We start from the raw sequence: 17488 nt of genomic DNA, 5'->3' as shown, positions 1-17488 counted from the left end.
AACTTTTATAAACATCCATTTGGTCGTTAACTTTTAAATGCATCCTTATGCATAAAATATGAGCAGAGTTCTCGGCATGAAAGACCCGCGACTGGCAGATCAATGTGCTACTTCTTTTCTCTCCAATGCGGTAGGAAGTTAAATGTAATGCAGTGTGGAGGATGTTAACTGTGACAAGATGATTGACAGACCAGTTCCCTCTCATAGGCTCACTTCGATGCTGCGATAACGTCATCGCTTTGGGAACATCTTCGGTGTGCCGAATGTCTGAAGCTTGTCGACACTGTGATAGCCTACGACTAAAAGCATTGCGCTCGAGGTTCGCGGCCTTCTCGAATAAAGTAGGCCTCGCGTCTAACCCCCGCTATCCCGTTTCTGCGGTTGCCGAGGCACCACATGAGACGTTCGCTTGGGGTGACGCATGCGAGCCGAGGTTCTTAGAGGGTTAGTCAACAGAGTTCTCTCCTTTTCTCTCGCTCTCTCCAGGCCATGTGCAAGCGCTCGAAGAGCGCTACGGGGATCCCGTGGTCTTTGTCAATGATAATTTGCGTCCTACCCCGGAAGCTTGTGATGCGATGCCCCGGAAGCTCGCGATGCGATGTCTTTCAGTTGTATACCGTATGACGAAGACGTGCTGTCCACAGCGGCCTCCGATTCGGAGGATTTATTGGGTGAAGTGTGCAGTTCTCTCCCTCCGAGTGGACAGGAGAAACGCACCTACCCGTCTTACAGCGAACTGTTAGTCGTTGTAACGCGCGCTGTCGAAACTGGACGACCGATTTTTATCTACCCGTCTCAGCCCCATAGGCCTCTCCCCTTCTTCCAAGACCTCCACCACGAGGTTTCGAGGTCTTGGAAACAACCTTTTTCGGCATGTTTCACTAATCCCGCTGCCGCTGATTTCGCCACGGTTTCTAAAATGGCGGATCACGGCTATGCGGCAATGCCGTCCGTAGAGGAGACTCTCGCAGCACATCTTGCGCCGAATTCTGCTCCGTCTTGGAAGTCACGCCCTCTGTTGCCGTCCAAGCCATGTAGGATTACGTCCACTTTAATAGGAAAATCTTATATGGCTGCTGGGCAGGCCGCGGCTACACTCCATTCTATGGGTGTACTCCAGGCATCAGTAGGCGTATCCACATTTTTGACAGGTAGTTTAGATATGCATACATGTGAAGAGAGAGATATTTTAATGTTTACCTGAAGGGTATTTTGTGATTTCTGGGTCTTCATTACCTTGACTAAGGCATTGAGCCAACCATCCACATCATCACTGAAAACACCAGAAAACCTTTAACACTAGTGAAAAACTGCATCAGGTGTTTTAAAATGAAAATAGTAAAATAAAAGATTTCTAGAAATATATTGAATATATAACTAACTATAGAAGCAGAATTAAGCTACTGCTTAAAGACTCAAAAAATGAAAATCAGTATTTAATTTTATGTTATTTACAGCTGAGTGTGATTCAACTCAATTCAAGTTTATTTGTACAGCGCTTTTCACGATACAAATCATTGCAAAGCAACTTTACAGCAAATTAAGTTTCTACAATATTTAGTGGTAGCTTATCAGTGGTGACTGTCAGTCAATGTACATATGGCAGAAACGTATGGAAAAATCAATTAAAGACGTAAGTGTGATGAGATGAACTGCAAAAGTTAATTGTAAAATTTAATTATTTTATTATTCTTACCATGCCTTTTTTTATTCCCCCCTTGATCTAATGTATCTCTTTATTTACTTTACATTTATTTTCTGTTTTGTCTTTTTTAATATTTGAATATTATTTATGCTTTGGCAATATACTAAATGCTTAGTCATGCCGATAAAGCTTTGTTGACTGACTCTGAAGGCTCAGTTTTAAATGTGTATATTCACTACTGTATAAGCTACACTACTAATATATACATGGCTTCAGAACTAATAGACATGGACTAAAAGCCACAAAACTTTCATTTAGATTTCATCGAGGCTTTAAATATTGGTTTTTGTTTGTTTGTTTTTTGCCTGTATCATACTGGCTTTCATGGAGCTATATAGTGATAGCAATGAGAAATATGGTCTAAATGATGGTGGCAAACCTGTTTTCTCCAAGTAGGAAATAGTCTCTAGAGTGTTTTGGTGTGTCGTCTTCCACCTTCAAGAACAGCACAGAGGACGGAGAACACTTGAAGTTTTTCTGGATCCAGTCCCACTTCTGATGTGCTTCGGGGCCAATACGCAGCAGGCTGATCCTTTAAAACAGAAAGACGTTCTCATTATAGAGTGAAAATACTTCATTTATTTATGACTTTGACAGTCTTTTCCTTACTTAGAAAGGTCTATCTCTTTTGTTTCGTTGTTTGCATGATATGTCAGCTGGTAGTCTTCACCCGTTTTGGAGAGCACAAAGAAACGACGCTTCCATGATTTCTGTGACAAATATATAAAACTGCTAAGTTTCACAAACAGAGGACCTGTCTTTGACAGACTGCAGATATTTCAGTTTCAGGATGAAATGCAATACAAGACGTACAATGCTTTTAGTTAGGGCTGGTTGAGCGGGGGACTTGAGCAGGTATCCAGTGTACAGTTCCTCCACTATCGCTGGTTCACTGTAAAATGTTGAAGTTGCTGCTGCAAAAACATAATTAAAACAACATTAAACGTATTGATGCTGCTCAGTTTAATTTGAGTTTTTAAATTGTCTTCCTTGATTATCTCATTTTTTTGCAAGAGATTTTTAAGACTTACTTGGTTTCTTTTTGTTGGACATCCTGATGTTGTTGCTTTAATTCTAAAATAGATGTGAAATGTTTTAAGTTAGTTTACTCTAAGTCACTGGAATATATCTGATAAACAGAAGTAAACTACAGTGATTTATATACAGTATATTAAAAAATGCAATGTCAGCACAAGAAAATGCAATGGACATTAACCCTCCACCATATTTCAAATATATGTTATATAATAACATTGCATGATGTCTTTATGAATGTTTTAAACTCAGATTTCTTCACATGCTACAAGCCTCACCAAGCAGAATCATCAATATTCTATAATATTATTGCTTTACCTTGTGTCACGGTAAAAATAATGTCCTCTGAAAAGTTATTCAACTCTCACAAGGTGTATGTTTTGATGGCAATTTAGGAGGAAGCTAAAGGTCCTTTGTCTCCTTCAGAGTGTTATGCTGGTAAAAGGAGGAGTTTCTGGTTATATGTGAGCTCAGGTTTGATCCCTCCCCTTTGATTGTTTCTGTTCATGGCATTGTGGTAAAGTCGATACTACAACAATAAATGTAGCTTCTGAAGCACATGCACTAAGTGGTGACTGAAACATGTATATACACTCATAGTCTTATACTGAACACATAATAATGCAAATAACATCAGAGACTACAGACTACGTTGGTATATTTTGCACGGAGGATATCAAACAGACTACAGACTACACCAGCACCTACAGACTACCTCGGCATACTTTGCACACACACATACATCTTTTCATTTGCAAGTACATGGACTCAATCTACCTCTACTGGTCTTTGCACATGCATGTCTTCCTTGTTTACATTGCATCTGTGCACTTTGTACATGCAACACTTTTGTTTCTTGCAACTTTCTTAGTAATCTTGTAATTGTGTAATTGTTTAATTTATGTATTGCGTTTTATTCTTATGTCCTTAACTTATGTGAGAGGCAGCTGAGAGGATTCACAGAGTAAGAATTTAATTGTATGGTGTAACACATTATGGTTGTGTGGACTGTTTCCTGTACATAATAAACTCTTGAATCTTGAAATCTCCCCATTTATTGGATTATAGTTATTTATGCAGTTACTTACAAGCTCTTGGTTCCGCTTAGGAATGCAAGAGGTGACTTAATAAGTTACCATGCCAAAAAATAATTATTTCTTTCCCTATGTGCTGCTGGGGATTGTTGGGGGAAATCCTGATTGATTTCAGTAAATAGTCTAATAATAATTGTCTTTACTTTTTCCTGGATTTTTTTTCCAAGTGTAACATGCTCTTGGCAGGGTGAGGTGGGGTTGGGAGTGTTCAGGTGGTTTTATCACTTATGTTATTTAAATAAATGTATGGCAGTCTAAGTAAAAACAGTGCATGTAACATAAATATAAATATATAAATAAAATGCCATGACATTTGTAAGTATTTGAATGAACTTTAACTAATGATCTAATATGTGCAATAATAAGATAATAATTTTAATGAAAGTAAAACATAAAAAGAAATCTAGATTTTTATTAGGAGTCCTGGTTAGGGTCCCTGAGCATGTGATATTGATCTTCCCTTCTAAATGGTGTCATTGAGGAGTTGTGAACAGTGTGATAACGCTCTCTCTGACAAAACCATTGATTAGTGACAGTGTATATAATGGGTGTGCGGGAATGTATTTCATTGTTGCACTTTCTTGTTCCTGGCCTAAAAATAAATAAAAACTTCCGAACTGGCACTAATTGATCTAATCTGTGCTTTGTACAGAAGGCACAGATACAGATAAATTCTACAGATTTGAGAACAAATTATACATACATATTGGAAGCAAAGATTTGAATGAAAAGAAACCTTTATAATCAAAATGCTACATATCATATAAAATACACAAAGAAAAGTAATACTTAATTTGTTTGTGGAATAAACAAAAATAAATAAATAAATAAAAACAGACATTTTAGGATATCAAGATAATAAAATGCCATGACATTTGTAAGTATTTGAATGAACTTTAACTAATGATCTAATATGTGCAATAATAAGATAATAATTTTAATGAAAGTAAAACATAAAAAGAAATCTAGATTTTTATTAGGAGTCCTGGTTAGGGTCCCTGAGCATGTGATATTGATCTTCCCTTCTAAATGGTGTCATTGAGGAGTTGTGAACAGTGTGATAACGCTCTCTCTGACAAAACCATTGATTAGTGACAGTGTATATAATGGGTGTGCGGGAATGTATTTCATTGTTGCACTTTCTTGTTCCTGGCCTAAAAATAAATAAAAACTTCCGAACTGGCACTAATTGATCTAATCTGTGCTTTGTACAGAAGGCACAGATACAGATAAATTCTACAGATTTGAGAACAAATTATACATACATATTGGAAGCAAAGATTTTAATGAAAAGAAACCGTTATAATCAAAATGCTACATATCATATAAAATACACAAAGAAAAGTAATACTTAATTTATTTGTGGAATAAACAAAAATAAATAAATAAAAACAGACATTTTAGGATATCAAGATATATAAGATGTCAGTGAGTTTTTGGGACTCTTTGCTAGAGAACATACACTGGAAGTCAATAAAACTGATACCAGAAATCTTTTATTAAAAGACAAAATGACATTGAATGAACATACAATATATTTTAATATTTGATTAAAACATACAGTCTATTTTAATCAAATGTGCACATTAAAACAGATAATATAGTTACATTTTATTTTATTTATTTTTCACATTAAAGAAGTTCATAAGAACATACATTTGTTTCAAATGTAATTTTTAAATGTATATTAAGTACATATTTACATATGCCACAAAATTCTCTGTAATGTTCTGGTCCCTTTGAAAATGAGCTTGTTCTGAAATTATTGTCTTGTGGTCATTTGCTTTAATCAGTATATGTATTTTTTGTAAATGATGTGAATTTTGCTATCGATAAATTAATCCAACTTTAGCAGTTCATCTCATTATGACTTTCAACTGAGGTGTCCAATGTAGTGTTATTGTGAAAACATTCATCGTTTTGCTTTGCTTTAGTGCAAGTCAGTGAAACAAACTGTGTGATTTAGCATATAAAGAATCCTGTTCAACTTTACATTTATTTGGAAATTAATTCAACATATTACCAGAGCTGTAAAAATAAAACAACAAAACAAATATACATTCAATTCAGTCTTGTTTCAAGGCTGTTGGTCTGTTGTGGCAGTTAGCGCTCAGCTGGAGTTGAGGATGAAGCCTGAGTTGATATTCATTCTGACAATTCATCTGTGTCGTCATCTTCATGATTTATTTCTGTTATTTCCGTCTCCCATAATCAAAAAGAGAGTGAAAATATTAGTAAAGTATGTTTATGTTTTTAAGTGTATACTTCCTCTTGTGTTGTTTGCATGTATCTACCTTACTCTTCAGTTTTATCGGAGAAACATAGATGGGCTCATGGGTCACAGATGATGGCAGCTCATGTGTAACATATTTTGTTTGATTCCACTCAGTTTTCTGTCATTGGCACAATATTGATGATGGTATTATTTTCTTGTCTTATTATTGCGCAGTTACAAACGAAGTCCAATAATAACAAAAGTATGTCAAAGGGATCGAACTGGTTTTGTTACAATAACTCTTACAGTAAAGGGTTGAATGAACCCTATTACAATAACAACAAGCAATGATTCTAAAACTAGCAAACCTGTTTTTTTCTCTCTTTCCAGACAATAGGCAGATTGTTTTTATTTTGTTTGATATAATCAGTAAAGGTTGCAAAAAGGTTAATGGAGCATTTATAAGAGCTGATTATTGTTTTAAATCACAGTTAAATGGGACTAAACTGTGTCAATCTCTTTTGGTGATAAAAAAAAATATATTCTCAAAAATAGTTGGGAAACTTTGCATTGGCCAATAAATAAAGTACAAAAGGCGGGCATCGTTAAAGTTCATAAAACCTGTAATACCAGTAGGCAACACAAACCAGACCTATTTTTAGCAGCCGGTTCCAAGTGCTAGCGTACCTTCTTATTGTCATTTTCGGATTGCGGAGGTTCATCGATGTGTCTCTTTGACCCAAATGTCTGTGTGACACATGTTTAATTCAGATGATTCAGCTTAAAGAAATTATTTGTATAAAATGCACATTTGTGCACGAAATGCATGAGACACATTTCCAAGTCAAAAATGTCAAAACATTACCTTGGGATCCAACAGTCTGTGTGGACGATTGTTTAAGATGTCAAATAAAGCAGCGAACCATTTGTCCATCTCCCAACTGCACAAATATGTTACATTGCATCTTTCCGAGACTATTTAAATGTATACTTGAATCATATCTTGACTATTCAGCTTTTTAAAAAACAAATGTTTTAAAAAAAAAAGTCTGTAATTCATTTTCTCATTTATATTTAGAATGCATGCATATTTCTAAAATATTTCCACTCAATTTATGCCGTGAAAAAGAACAACAAAAAAATCATTGCCCTAAACCAGGCGAACACATGGACAAACCTGTTTTCTCCTATAAGGAAGTAGTCTCTTTCTGGTACTTTAATAAACATCACACATGACAAAGAACATCTGAAATTGTTTTGAATCCATTTCCACATAGCATGCATCTCGGGGGACAAGAACATGTATGTGACCCTAAAGGACAGACAGAAAAACAGATGATTTCTAGTCTCACTGTGCAATACTTATTATAGAAGGAAAGTTTGTCTAGACAAACTGTGATGTTGAATAGATAAGACAGATTGTTGCTAAGGTACAGTGGGAGGCTGCTTGACAGTTGACAGATTTTTGGGGTTTAATGATATCATACAGGAAGTCAATAAGTGCAATTATTGGACATACTTAGACAAGTCAATGTCTCCCAGTGGTTTGTTCTTCTCTTCCTTTTTGTAGTACTTAAGTTGGCATATGTTGTCTCTGTACTTTAGAAGAACAAAAAACCTCCTTTTCCATGATTTCTGCAAAAAAGGAAAGGAAACAAATACATGATGAGAGAAATTAGCAAAGTGAGTCTCACTGATGTACTGATATAATCACCCGTTCTTCTCTTCCAGAGAAACATACCTGGGACTTGAATTGATTCTCCGGGGGAGATTTGTAAAGATATCCCGAACACATTTGTTCCTCGGCTCCATGTATGTAAAATGCATAGCTATTATCTGCAGAGACAAAGAATCTATTCAAAACGAAGCCACATGTTAAGTTTAAGAACATCGTAAGATCACAGTGCTTTGAAGAACACACCTGCCATTTTTCAGTTGTGGCGAGTAATGGAATGCTGTCGGTGTGAGTCTGAGAACAGAATAAGCTGTTGTTACTTCAGCATATTCAGCGGAATGAATGATTTCAAGTGCCAAAGTCTTGAAACGCAAGGCGCTCTGGGTACACATAGTGTGATCTGTGTTTGAACATGATGTACACTTGTATACGATATCGTAAAATATCAGCAATCATCAGAAATATACTTGTTTGTTAGCTGAACAATAGACACTATTGTGTACTGTGCACAAACAAGAAAAAAAAAAGACAGAAAACAATTCCTTACATTGACTAAATATAGTATTGTTTGAAATATTTATTCAAATGATATGTTAATAAATATATACTAAATGGTGACTTATCCTCTAATTTGCAATCACTGACGCTGCCGTACATAAATCAGACAGCACAGTTTCTTAATTTTACCTTTCTGATGCAGCAATCAGAATTATACAAGTAATGTATGCTGTTTTAATTTAAAAAGTATAATTGTAATATTATTATTTGACTTAAAAAATATATGGTTTCTGTACCTGATATAGATGCTCCCTGTCTGTGAGAACACAAAATGTGGTTAAAATGTATGAGGAAGTTTACACCATAGGTGAAAAACCTTAGAAGTGATGTCACAAGGAAGGTGACCTTTTGAGACATATTTGCTATGTACTCGAACAAGAAAAACTTGTCAAGAAGTAGGCCTACTTATTAAGTTTAAACCCACTTTTTGTACTCACTATTCCAATAATGTGAGACTATATTATCTCTGAAATATGTCATACATTATTCATGTTGTCAAAGATTATTATATTCTGACATTGAAGGTGAAGTCATTTCTGCCACCACTGAACTGAACTCCTCCCATCTGCCATTGGTTATAAAAACAGAAAGCCCCGCCCTGAAATCAATCCATTGGTTGAGCCAAAGTTGATGTGTGGAGCTAATCGGGAATCTCAAATAGTTTTGATAGAGCTATAGAGTTTCACTTTTTGAGGAAATAAACATTAATGAATATTGAACTGGGATTTAAAAAAAAAGTCGTATGAAGATATTACACACTTTTCAAATTTCTCCTTATAAAAGTACAAGCAGTTGTGTTCTTTAACACTATTACACTGGATTGGATAAAATTAAAAAGTTAGCTGACATCCAAAGTGTGTATCCCTTTTTTTTTATTTCCTCACAATTTACATTCATATGCATCTGTATATTGCGAGAAAAGCTGTATAGGAGCTGTTTACACAGAACGAGTTTTTGCCTTTGAAAATTCGAGACGCATAACAGATGGAAAAATAAGCAATGCAACAGTCAAAGACGCTTGTCTAACATGTTCAAAACACACCACAGTGTTCGCATTTGCACTTTTCGCATTATTTGTGGAGTGTTCTCCACTTTCCGCAAGTTTTCATACATGATTACGCACTCTTCAAAAACCTGTCAGAACACTGTTTACGTGTGTAAAGAAAAATTGGGTAACACTTTAGAATAATGGTCCGTTTTTAACAAGTAACTATGCAGGAAGTAATAGGTATGGTTATTCTTTATTAACTGGTCATAGTTCACAAGTAGTTCTCAATGAGGATATTTTTATTTAATAATTATCAAATATCTAATAAGGAACTACTTTTGTCCTAAATTTGCTACTACTTACTGCTTAGTTAATCTTGCTTCTCTATTAGTTAATAGTATTAAGTTAAGTGTTAATGTAGTACTACCTATTACTTCCTGCATGGTTACTTGTTAACAACGGACCATTATTCTAAAGTGTTACCAAAAATTGTAAAGTCATTGCAACGTATCAGCTAAATGACAGCATGACATGCGTGTTTTAATCAAGATGTCAGTCTATAATCAGTTTCACACATCTATGAACAGAAGTGTCAGTTTCATTTGCATTATTTATGCAAGGGTTAAAACCAGACAAAAGTTTATCTACATTCCAGAAGTCGGCTTCAAAGAAACTTGGCAGTAACCTTACACTTGCTTAGTGTAAAAACCCATGCCCTAATTTCCAGCCATGTTTAAAATGTACTGTATCAATCAACAAGACATCCCTGGCTTGCGTCAGTTCCCACGCACCCCTCACATCAAATTACTTGTGGCTGAATAATTGTTGCTCAGTGGCACTGTGACGGGAAGGTGCCCATGATGTGTCGGGAAAGTCGGGTAGGGCTGTAGAAAGACAGGCGGCAGCTGCAGGTGGTTTGGCACAGGCCTCAGTTCAGGCATTCCTACTCGTACCCCATTCATAGAATTTGTACCAGTCATTACAAGGGCTAACAGGGTCATGGCTAAAGCCTATAATTGGTGCTACCTGCTCCTTGTGAATGTTTCAGAAGTGTTTCAGAACTATTTGGAATTCGTCCCAGCACATGCAAACTAACTGTAGATGAAGACACTGTCAAATTTTCCCCCAATGGTTAAACTGGACATCTTGATTTAAACATCCAAATATTAGGTCTTGCGACACATGCAAAGCTTTTATAAGTCTTCCATGTGAGAGGGTGATATAAATAGAAGCTTTCTTTGGCTACAATTGCTGCTTCCTTTCTCTTTTTGGGCACAATGTACTCAGATTACAGCAGGCCCAGTACAGCTCCTTCAGTCCTTCTGCCAGATTTACGGACTCTAGTCAAACAACTCGAATACTTCCCAGGGCACAGGAACAACAGATGGACCGTCACCCCTCCCCTGCCCTTGGCATCTTAACTGTATAGTATAAAGCTCAACGTTTGGGACCTAGGCTAGTCATTTGCCAATGGAGAATAAGACTGGAAAGACAAGAAAAGAAAACCAAACCAATCAAAACTGGTACTAGTATTGAGTTGAGTTGAGTCAATGATGATGGTGTCCTGTAGTAGCACATTTTCAGATAGTAATGCTTGAAGGTTTGAACCGTTTTGTGTTCACCAAGTTGCTATTTTTTTTTTCAAAGCAATGAATACTTCTATTCGGGAAGTATGCATTAAATTGATCAAAAGTGACAGTAAAACACTTTTACATTGTTACAAAAGATTTCTATTTCAACCAAATGCTGTTCATTTGAACTTTCTATTCATAAAAGAATTCTAAAAAATAATTCTAAACATGGTTTCCACAAAAATATTAAGCAGCTCAACCATTTTCAACATTGACAATATTAAGAAATATTTATTCAGCAAATCAGCGTATTTTTTTTCTGAAGGTTCACTGAAGGTGACACTGAAGACTCGAGTCATGGCTGCTGAAAATTCAGCTTTACTTTTACAGGAATAAATTCCATTCCAAAATATAGCACAATAGAAAACAGTTATTTTAAACTGTAATATTTCAAAATATTACAGTTTTACTGTATTTTTGATCAAATAAATGCAGCCCTGGTGAGCATAGAGAGACCCCAGACTTTTGGATGTTTGTATACTGTATATATTTTCGTATGTAAAACCCATTTATATGGTTTAATTAAATATTAAGTATATTGCATAGATAATTAAATAATTAGCTTTTGAATTGTCATTTTATTTAAGTCATGAACTGAATTTTTCCCACAAAACTATGTATATTTTTTCATACTGTTAAAAAGCAGAAAGCAGAATAAAAATACAGTTTTTATAAAAATGTAAATAAATTAATAAATAAAATCAATTACATTAAATATATTTAATTATTATCTTAAGCACAATATCAATATCAGCCCTGAAAATCATTTTGTAAAATCTTTATTAGGAAAATTCCTTACATAAATTAAGGCAGCTGCACAATTTTATGAAATTGTATTTGCAGTGTGGAAATGTTCTATAAAGAGCTCACTTTTTTTCAACCATGATTTCTCTATCTCTTTTACTTACAGATGTCAGAGATGGAGGAAAGGTAAGTAGTGTTGCAGTTTTGGGAATTTGGTTTCTGGTCCATGACGAAAAGGTATGGTATGGACAGAAATTTCAAGTATGTAACACTCCAAAATTTCTGGAACATTTTACCCTGCATTGCTTTTTTTTTTTTTTTTTCATTTAAGTGGTTTACGTGTTTTGACAAATGCATGTTTTCATTTATGAGACAGGAAAATAGTTCAGTAAACTCCGCCAAGCATTTAATCAAGCATGCGATTTGAAGTTTACGCACAACAGTCCTTCCTGCTTGTGCAGCATTAGCATTTATCTTCACATATTCTTCCTTGTTTATAGGATAATGGAGACTCTGAAAAAGACAGATCCAGAGTTAATACAGATGGATGAGTTTAAGAATGAACAGCTGCTTGACTTAACCATCAACCTGCTGCTGTTCATACGCTCTCAGGTTCCTGTCACCAAGAAACTCTTTCAAAGCTGTGAGGATCTTCACATGTTTACATGAAAATTACTCTAGCACTTTTAGTATGTACAGCAAAAGCAAGTTCAATGTTTCCTAACACATGCTAAACCAGTATTTTCCTCATATCTTTCACAAGAAATTTGTTTCTAAATATAGTTTCTAATTTCACAATGTCTTTGGCACTTTCCATTTTTCAGACGACCAAGAAGTTGTTCTGGATCCTGACTCTGCTCACCCAAAAGCAGAGTTTATTATTTCCCCTGAGGGCAACTCGGTCACTTACACCGATACCTGGCAGGACGTTTCTGAAAACCCCTCTCTATTTGACACCACCCTGAATGTTTCACAGATGTTTGCAACTACTGGGAGGTACAGGTAGCTGGTAAGACATACTGGGAACTAGGGCTCACATACCCCAGGAAGGGCCGAGAGGAGGACTGCTGCTTGGGCCGGGGCCCAACATCCTGGTGCATTGAGTATTTCAATGGCGACTACTCGGCCTGGCACAATGGCGTTCCCCAAAAGCTCACCCATGTAAGTGGGAGAACTTTTGAGCGCATTGGCATCTTCTCCAGCTCAGAGGGAGGTTTTGTTTGTTTTGTGGGGACCGACACCATGATGCCCCTGTACAGTTTTTGTGCAGGAACCTTTACAGACTCACTCTACCAGGCTGTCTGTCCTGGTCATGACAACCAGGAGACCAACATCTTGTGATGGATGGACAGTCGATGAAGGTTGGGGTCTAATTCATTTATTCAGTAAGGACGCATTAAATTGATCAAAAGTGACAGTAAATATATTCATAATGTTACACAAGATTACCATTTCAAGAGTCACGAATAAAATATATCAGCAGCTCAACTTTTTTCAACATTGATGATAATAATAAAAATTATTTATTGAGCACCAAATCAGCATATTAGAATGATTTCTGAAGAATGGCTCCTGAAATTACAGCTTTTCCATAACAGGAATAAATTACACTTTAATATATATTTAAAAATGAAAGTTATTTAAAATTGTATTTTTCAAAAATATAAAAAAATATGAACAACTCTAAACTTCTGAACAGTAGTGTATAACTACTTTGAAGTATTAATAAAAAAAGAGAAGACGGATTTCAATAAAGTCTTTTAATACAATAAAATAAGGCTTACAAAGGCATTCATTTGAAATAAAGTAATTTAAACAAAAATCAGCCCCACTTTATACACTAATGTTGACACAATGTAAACAAATTTTTCAGGGCATTTGTGCAAAAAATATATTACTTATTTATTAGTTAACATTCTTTCTATTAATTAACATTCCTATGATCACCATAAAGCATTTAAATTGAAAAACAATGTACTATCAAATTAAAAATTGTTTTCCATTTCAAAACAAGTGGAGCTAGCACTTCCTACAGTATAGTTGGAGCACTTCACTAATAATCCATGCATAAAGAAAAGAGGGCCTTTCATTTGTGGCGATCGGATGGTGCACAGGCTGGCAGATTTAGTGTGTGATCTGGATGAACAATGAGAATGAAAAATACAGAAAGAACCGAAAGGAAAGGAAAAACTGTTGGACAAAACCGAAGACAACAAGCTCTGAACACATCAGAACCTTCCATCAAGGTTGAAACAGCACATTTGTTCAGATGGGTGATAAATGGTTAAAAAGGTCACCAGTAAAACAATAGCTGCCTCTGTAGATTATAGACGGATTCAGTACAAAACATCAGTAAATACTGCATGAAGACTTTAAAGCTACAGTTTGTTCAAAATACACGGGATGAATGCTGATCTGATTTCAGTTTTTCAATTAATGCAAACTAACCAGCGAGGGATGAATGAAAAGCTTTTAAAACTGTGCAGGTGTCAGCATTACTTCACTATTTGCCACTCTATTGCCATTCATGCCCTTTCTTTGACCTCCTCTGAAGAGCATGCTGGAATAACCAAACCAAACCAAACTAAAATGTTACAAATGGCCATTTATATGCTTAGAGTTTATGCTTGAGTTGGTTCTAATATAAAAACAGAACAACAGCAAAGATTTTGTGTGGTATTTGATGTGGTATTTTTTTTAACAAATATTTTTTATTAAGATCAATAAAGGGTTTTATCTAGTAAAGTCAAAGTGGCAGAAAACTTTCAAAGTTGGCAAAGCAACATGGATATTTGACACTGCAAGTGGACAAAGATCAAATAATATGTGACATCACTATTCCCTGGAATACTCTGAGAAAGTTGAAGTAGAACATTCTCTGAAAAGGTAGTGAACTCGAACAGGAAGTAGCACAAAGGAAGAACTTTTCAGTGTTCGTATATGTCCAGCATAATGTAAAAAGTTGCTTTCACACACAAACTTCCAGCTGGGATCATCCCTGAACGTTGTGACCGCTTGGTCGAGTGAAGTCAGTCAGTGGTCAGTCTTTGTGCACCTGATGTGTCTTTCCTGCCTGCCATCCTGAAATGTGCACTGCTTAAAAATGCTGCTTACATTTATGTAAAAATATTTTGCTCAAGTATTAGAATGAGGTTTCCCTCCTTGACAAAAAAAGGTTAACAATTTGGTTAATATTTACTGTTAAAAGATAACAAAAGTGTGCTACTATAACGTTCTTGGCAAGAAAATGTGCGCGCTGAGAAAAGGCAGACGGAGCACAGCATGTAAGGATGGTCTACTCAGATCAGTTGAAGTAGAGCTCTTTAGTCAACATGGACACCACACAAGGTATCTGTTTCTTCTCGCTAAAACGGGGGTCCTCTGACCAGGACTCGAAGTTGGTGGCCACCATGTAGTTGACCCGTGTGAGGATCTGCATGATCTCAAGTTGCTTACCAAACTCATCAAGAACATTACAGAGGGCCTGGACAAACCAGGAGCCTCGGCCCGGGTTCCTCCAGGAGTAGTAACCTGTGAGAACAAATGTGTAAGAATGTTACAATACTGTGTGTCACATGTCCCACTCAGGGCTGCATATCTATATGGGTTTTCCAATTCACAACCTCTTGATTTGATTGAAATTAATTCAGTTCTGATTCATCTGGGTATTTCATTTATAATGTCCATTTTGCTTGCATATGAAACACATTCTCTTTCAGTTAAACACAGGAAACCTATTACCTTGGTACTGTACATCACAAAAATATTAACTGAAAAATTAACAATAGGGCCCAAACTATGCAGTTCAATTGCTAATTAACAGATACAATAATCAATACAACCAATAACTGTTCAGTGGATACCAACTGAAAAAAAAAAAACAGTTGTGAAACTGTTATTATAGCATTGTGTATAATTATTATTAAGAAGTGGCACAAGGAAAGATGTGCTACTTGTGCTGCTCAATATTTTTGTGGATACTGTGAGGATTGTTTGATGGAGAGAATTGTTTTAAAAGAACAGCATTTATTTGAAATAGAAATTGTGAGATACAAATTTGAAATTACACGAAAAAAGTATGAATTATGAGATAAAATGTTGCAGTTACCTTTTTAATGTTTTATTCCATGGCGGAAACCAACAAATTCAGAACTGTAAGACAAACTCTCAGAGAAAAAAGAAAAGAAAAGAAAACTCTTGTGGAAATAAGCTTCCATACTTTACTGTTCTTATTGAATAGAAGTATTAATTTCTTTAAAAAACAAAAGCTTTCTGACCCTAAACGTGTGAACAGTAATGTATAAGTAATATATATATATATATATAATATATATATATATATATATATTATGTGTTATAAATATATATAAAAAAATTTTGATTCACTAAAAAAAAAGAACTTGAGTCATTTGTTCATGAATTGGACTGTACAAGGAAGGCTGTATGTTTATTGCTTTATTGCATGCAGCTCTGGAGGACAAGTCAAGAGAAAGGTATGTTTTCCATGGGACTCTTTGAGACTAAATTTCCTGCATTCCACTTTCTGTAAATAAGAGTAAAAAAATACCTGGCACAGTTGAATAAGCAAACAGGAAGTCTGCCTCTACCGGAATCTTGTGTCTTGGATTGGCATCTGTCTCTATCGTGTCATTCGGCGGTCCTGAGTCTGTTTGCACACCATCATCAAACTCTGAACCCCGACAAGCCTGCCAGTAAAAACACACGACCATGTCAATATCCGCCTAAAGTGCACTTCAATAAAAGTAGGTTAAGTCCGGGTATGGTGCGACTGAAATAGCATTAAAACAACAGACACCGTTGTGTGTAGGTGCTCCATTTTCTCCTCCTTCACTTCTTCCTCATCCTCCTCTCTCCTCCCCAAATCCTCCTGTGGCCCTGCTCCTCTTACCTGGATAAAAAAGAGCTTGGGCTTGCCCACGAGGCTCTTGCACATGTCTCCTTTGAAGAGCGAGGTCATGCTCTTGATGGGCATGGCTCCGTCCGTGCCGTAAATCATGCCCTCCTCACCGTGGCTCAGCAAGATGCAGGCGAAGCAGGAGCTGTCACTGTGGTCCACTTCTGAGACTGAAACACATACAGACAAAATATGTGAGAGAAGAAAATGAAAACTTTTTTCACACTTCCAGTTTTGGTTATCTTAGTGTGGAGAAAGTGGGTTTGCAAACTCTTTACACTTTAATAATAATAATAATAATAATAATTCCGTACATTTATACAGTGCTTTTCTGGGCACTCAAAGTGCTTTACATAGAATGGAGGAATCTCCTCAACCACCACCAGTGTGCAGCATCCACCTGGATGATGCGACGACAGCCATATTGCGCCAGAACGCCCACCACACACCAGTTTATTGGTGGAGAGGAGACATACAAATAACATACAAGTAATTTGGGCCACTAAACAGTAGAGGGCAGCAGAGAGGCTTACAGTCAAAACTAGTGAAATATAAATTTGACAGTTGACTAAATGAATTGTCAGCACACGTGAAAAAATTTATTACAAAACTCTGCCACAAGATATTTCTTGTTCTAAGAAGAACTACTCAACATTCAAGACCAAAAAAATAAGATAAGGTTTCTAAGATAGGCCCTTTTCACATGACGTCATGCAACTTCCGTTCTGACGCGAAGCAGGTTTCCCTCTCATAGGCTCACTTCGATGCTGCGATGACGTCATCGCTTTGGGAACACCTTTGGTGTGACGAATGTCTGAAGCCCTTATACCATCACGCCAATTCATTGGCCAAATAGCGCTTAGCACCACCCCCAACGCGCACGTAGGTGAGCTATATCAGCGTGCTGCGCGCTATTTCATCAGATTTC

General features: G+C 36.2%; 3 protein-coding genes and 1 pseudogene across 3 annotated transcripts in view; 1 reads left to right on the top strand and 3 right to left on the bottom strand.

Annotated features, from left to right (window-relative positions):
* Positions 1-782: 782 nt before the first annotated feature.
* On the bottom strand, positions 783-3150 carry LOC107708127 (pleckstrin homology domain-containing family S member 1-like). The gene is made up of 7 exons (XM_016512281.1): positions 3059-3150; positions 2737-2779; positions 2519-2619; positions 2315-2415; positions 2085-2237; positions 1201-1273; positions 783-851 (listed from the first exon to the last, which is right to left on the bottom strand). The coding sequence occupies exons 2-7, from the start codon at positions 2756-2758 to the stop codon at positions 783-785; spliced, it is 519 nt and encodes a 172-aa protein (XP_016367767.1). The 5' UTR covers positions 2759-2779; positions 3059-3150.
* A 2788-nt stretch (positions 3151-5938) lies between these two features.
* Positions 5939-10211, bottom strand: LOC107708119 (pleckstrin homology domain-containing family S member 1-like). The gene is made up of 8 exons (XM_016512268.1): positions 10079-10211; positions 7791-7885; positions 7569-7684; positions 7227-7361; positions 6915-6990; positions 6737-6796; positions 6129-6227; positions 5939-6036 (listed from the first exon to the last, which is right to left on the bottom strand). The coding sequence occupies exons 1-8, from the start codon at positions 10209-10211 to the stop codon at positions 5980-5982; spliced, it is 771 nt and encodes a 256-aa protein (XP_016367754.1). The 3' UTR covers positions 5939-5979.
* Positions 10212-11811: 1600 nt separating this feature from the next.
* On the top strand, positions 11812-12986 carry LOC107708109 (zinc-binding protein A33-like; annotated as a pseudogene).
* A 510-nt stretch (positions 12987-13496) lies between these two features.
* The window catches only part of LOC107707870 (caspase-7-like), an 18829-nt gene continuing 14837 nt past the window's right edge, over positions 13497-17488 (bottom strand). The window contains exons 6-7 of the mRNA XM_016511979.1: positions 16213-16351; positions 13497-15176 (exon numbers count right to left, since the gene is read on the bottom strand). Coding sequence (XP_016367465.1) covers positions 14950-15176; positions 16213-16351 — 366 coding nt within the window. The 3' untranslated portion in view covers positions 13497-14949. The remainder of the gene's footprint in view (positions 15177-16212; positions 16352-17488) is intronic.

This window comes from Sinocyclocheilus rhinocerous, unplaced genomic scaffold (assembly GCF_001515625.1).
Source record: "Sinocyclocheilus rhinocerous isolate Xijiao unplaced genomic scaffold, SAMN03320098_v1.1 scaffold1243, whole genome shotgun sequence".
Lineage (NCBI taxonomy): Eukaryota > Metazoa > Chordata > Actinopteri > Cypriniformes > Cyprinidae > Sinocyclocheilus > Sinocyclocheilus rhinocerous.
Note: the sequence above shows the minus strand (reverse complement) of the source record. Positions and strands in the feature narration are given on the sequence as shown.

Coding starts and splice junctions, on each gene's coding strand:
- LOC107708127 (XM_016512281.1), bottom strand. CDS start 2,758: ATGTCCAACAAAAAGAAACCAA. Junction 2,620..2,736: donor GTCCAACAAAAAGAAACCAA/GTAAGTCTTAAA, acceptor ATGTTTTTGCAG/CAGCAACTTCAACATTTTAC. Junction 1,274..2,084: donor TTCCTACTTGGAGAAAACAG/GTTTGCCACCAT, acceptor TGGTGTTTTCAG/TGATGATGTGGATGGTTGGC.
- LOC107708119 (XM_016512268.1), bottom strand. CDS start 10,211: ATGCCTGAACTGAGGCCTGTGCCAAACCACCTGCAGCTGCCGCCTGTC. Junction 7,886..10,078: donor CAACAATTATTCAGCCACAA/GTAATTTGATGT, acceptor TTGTCTCTGCAG/ATAATAGCTATGCATTTTAC. Junction 6,991..7,226: donor TTCCTTATAGGAGAAAACAG/GTTTGTCCATGT, acceptor ATATTTGTGCAG/TTGGGAGATGGACAAATGGT.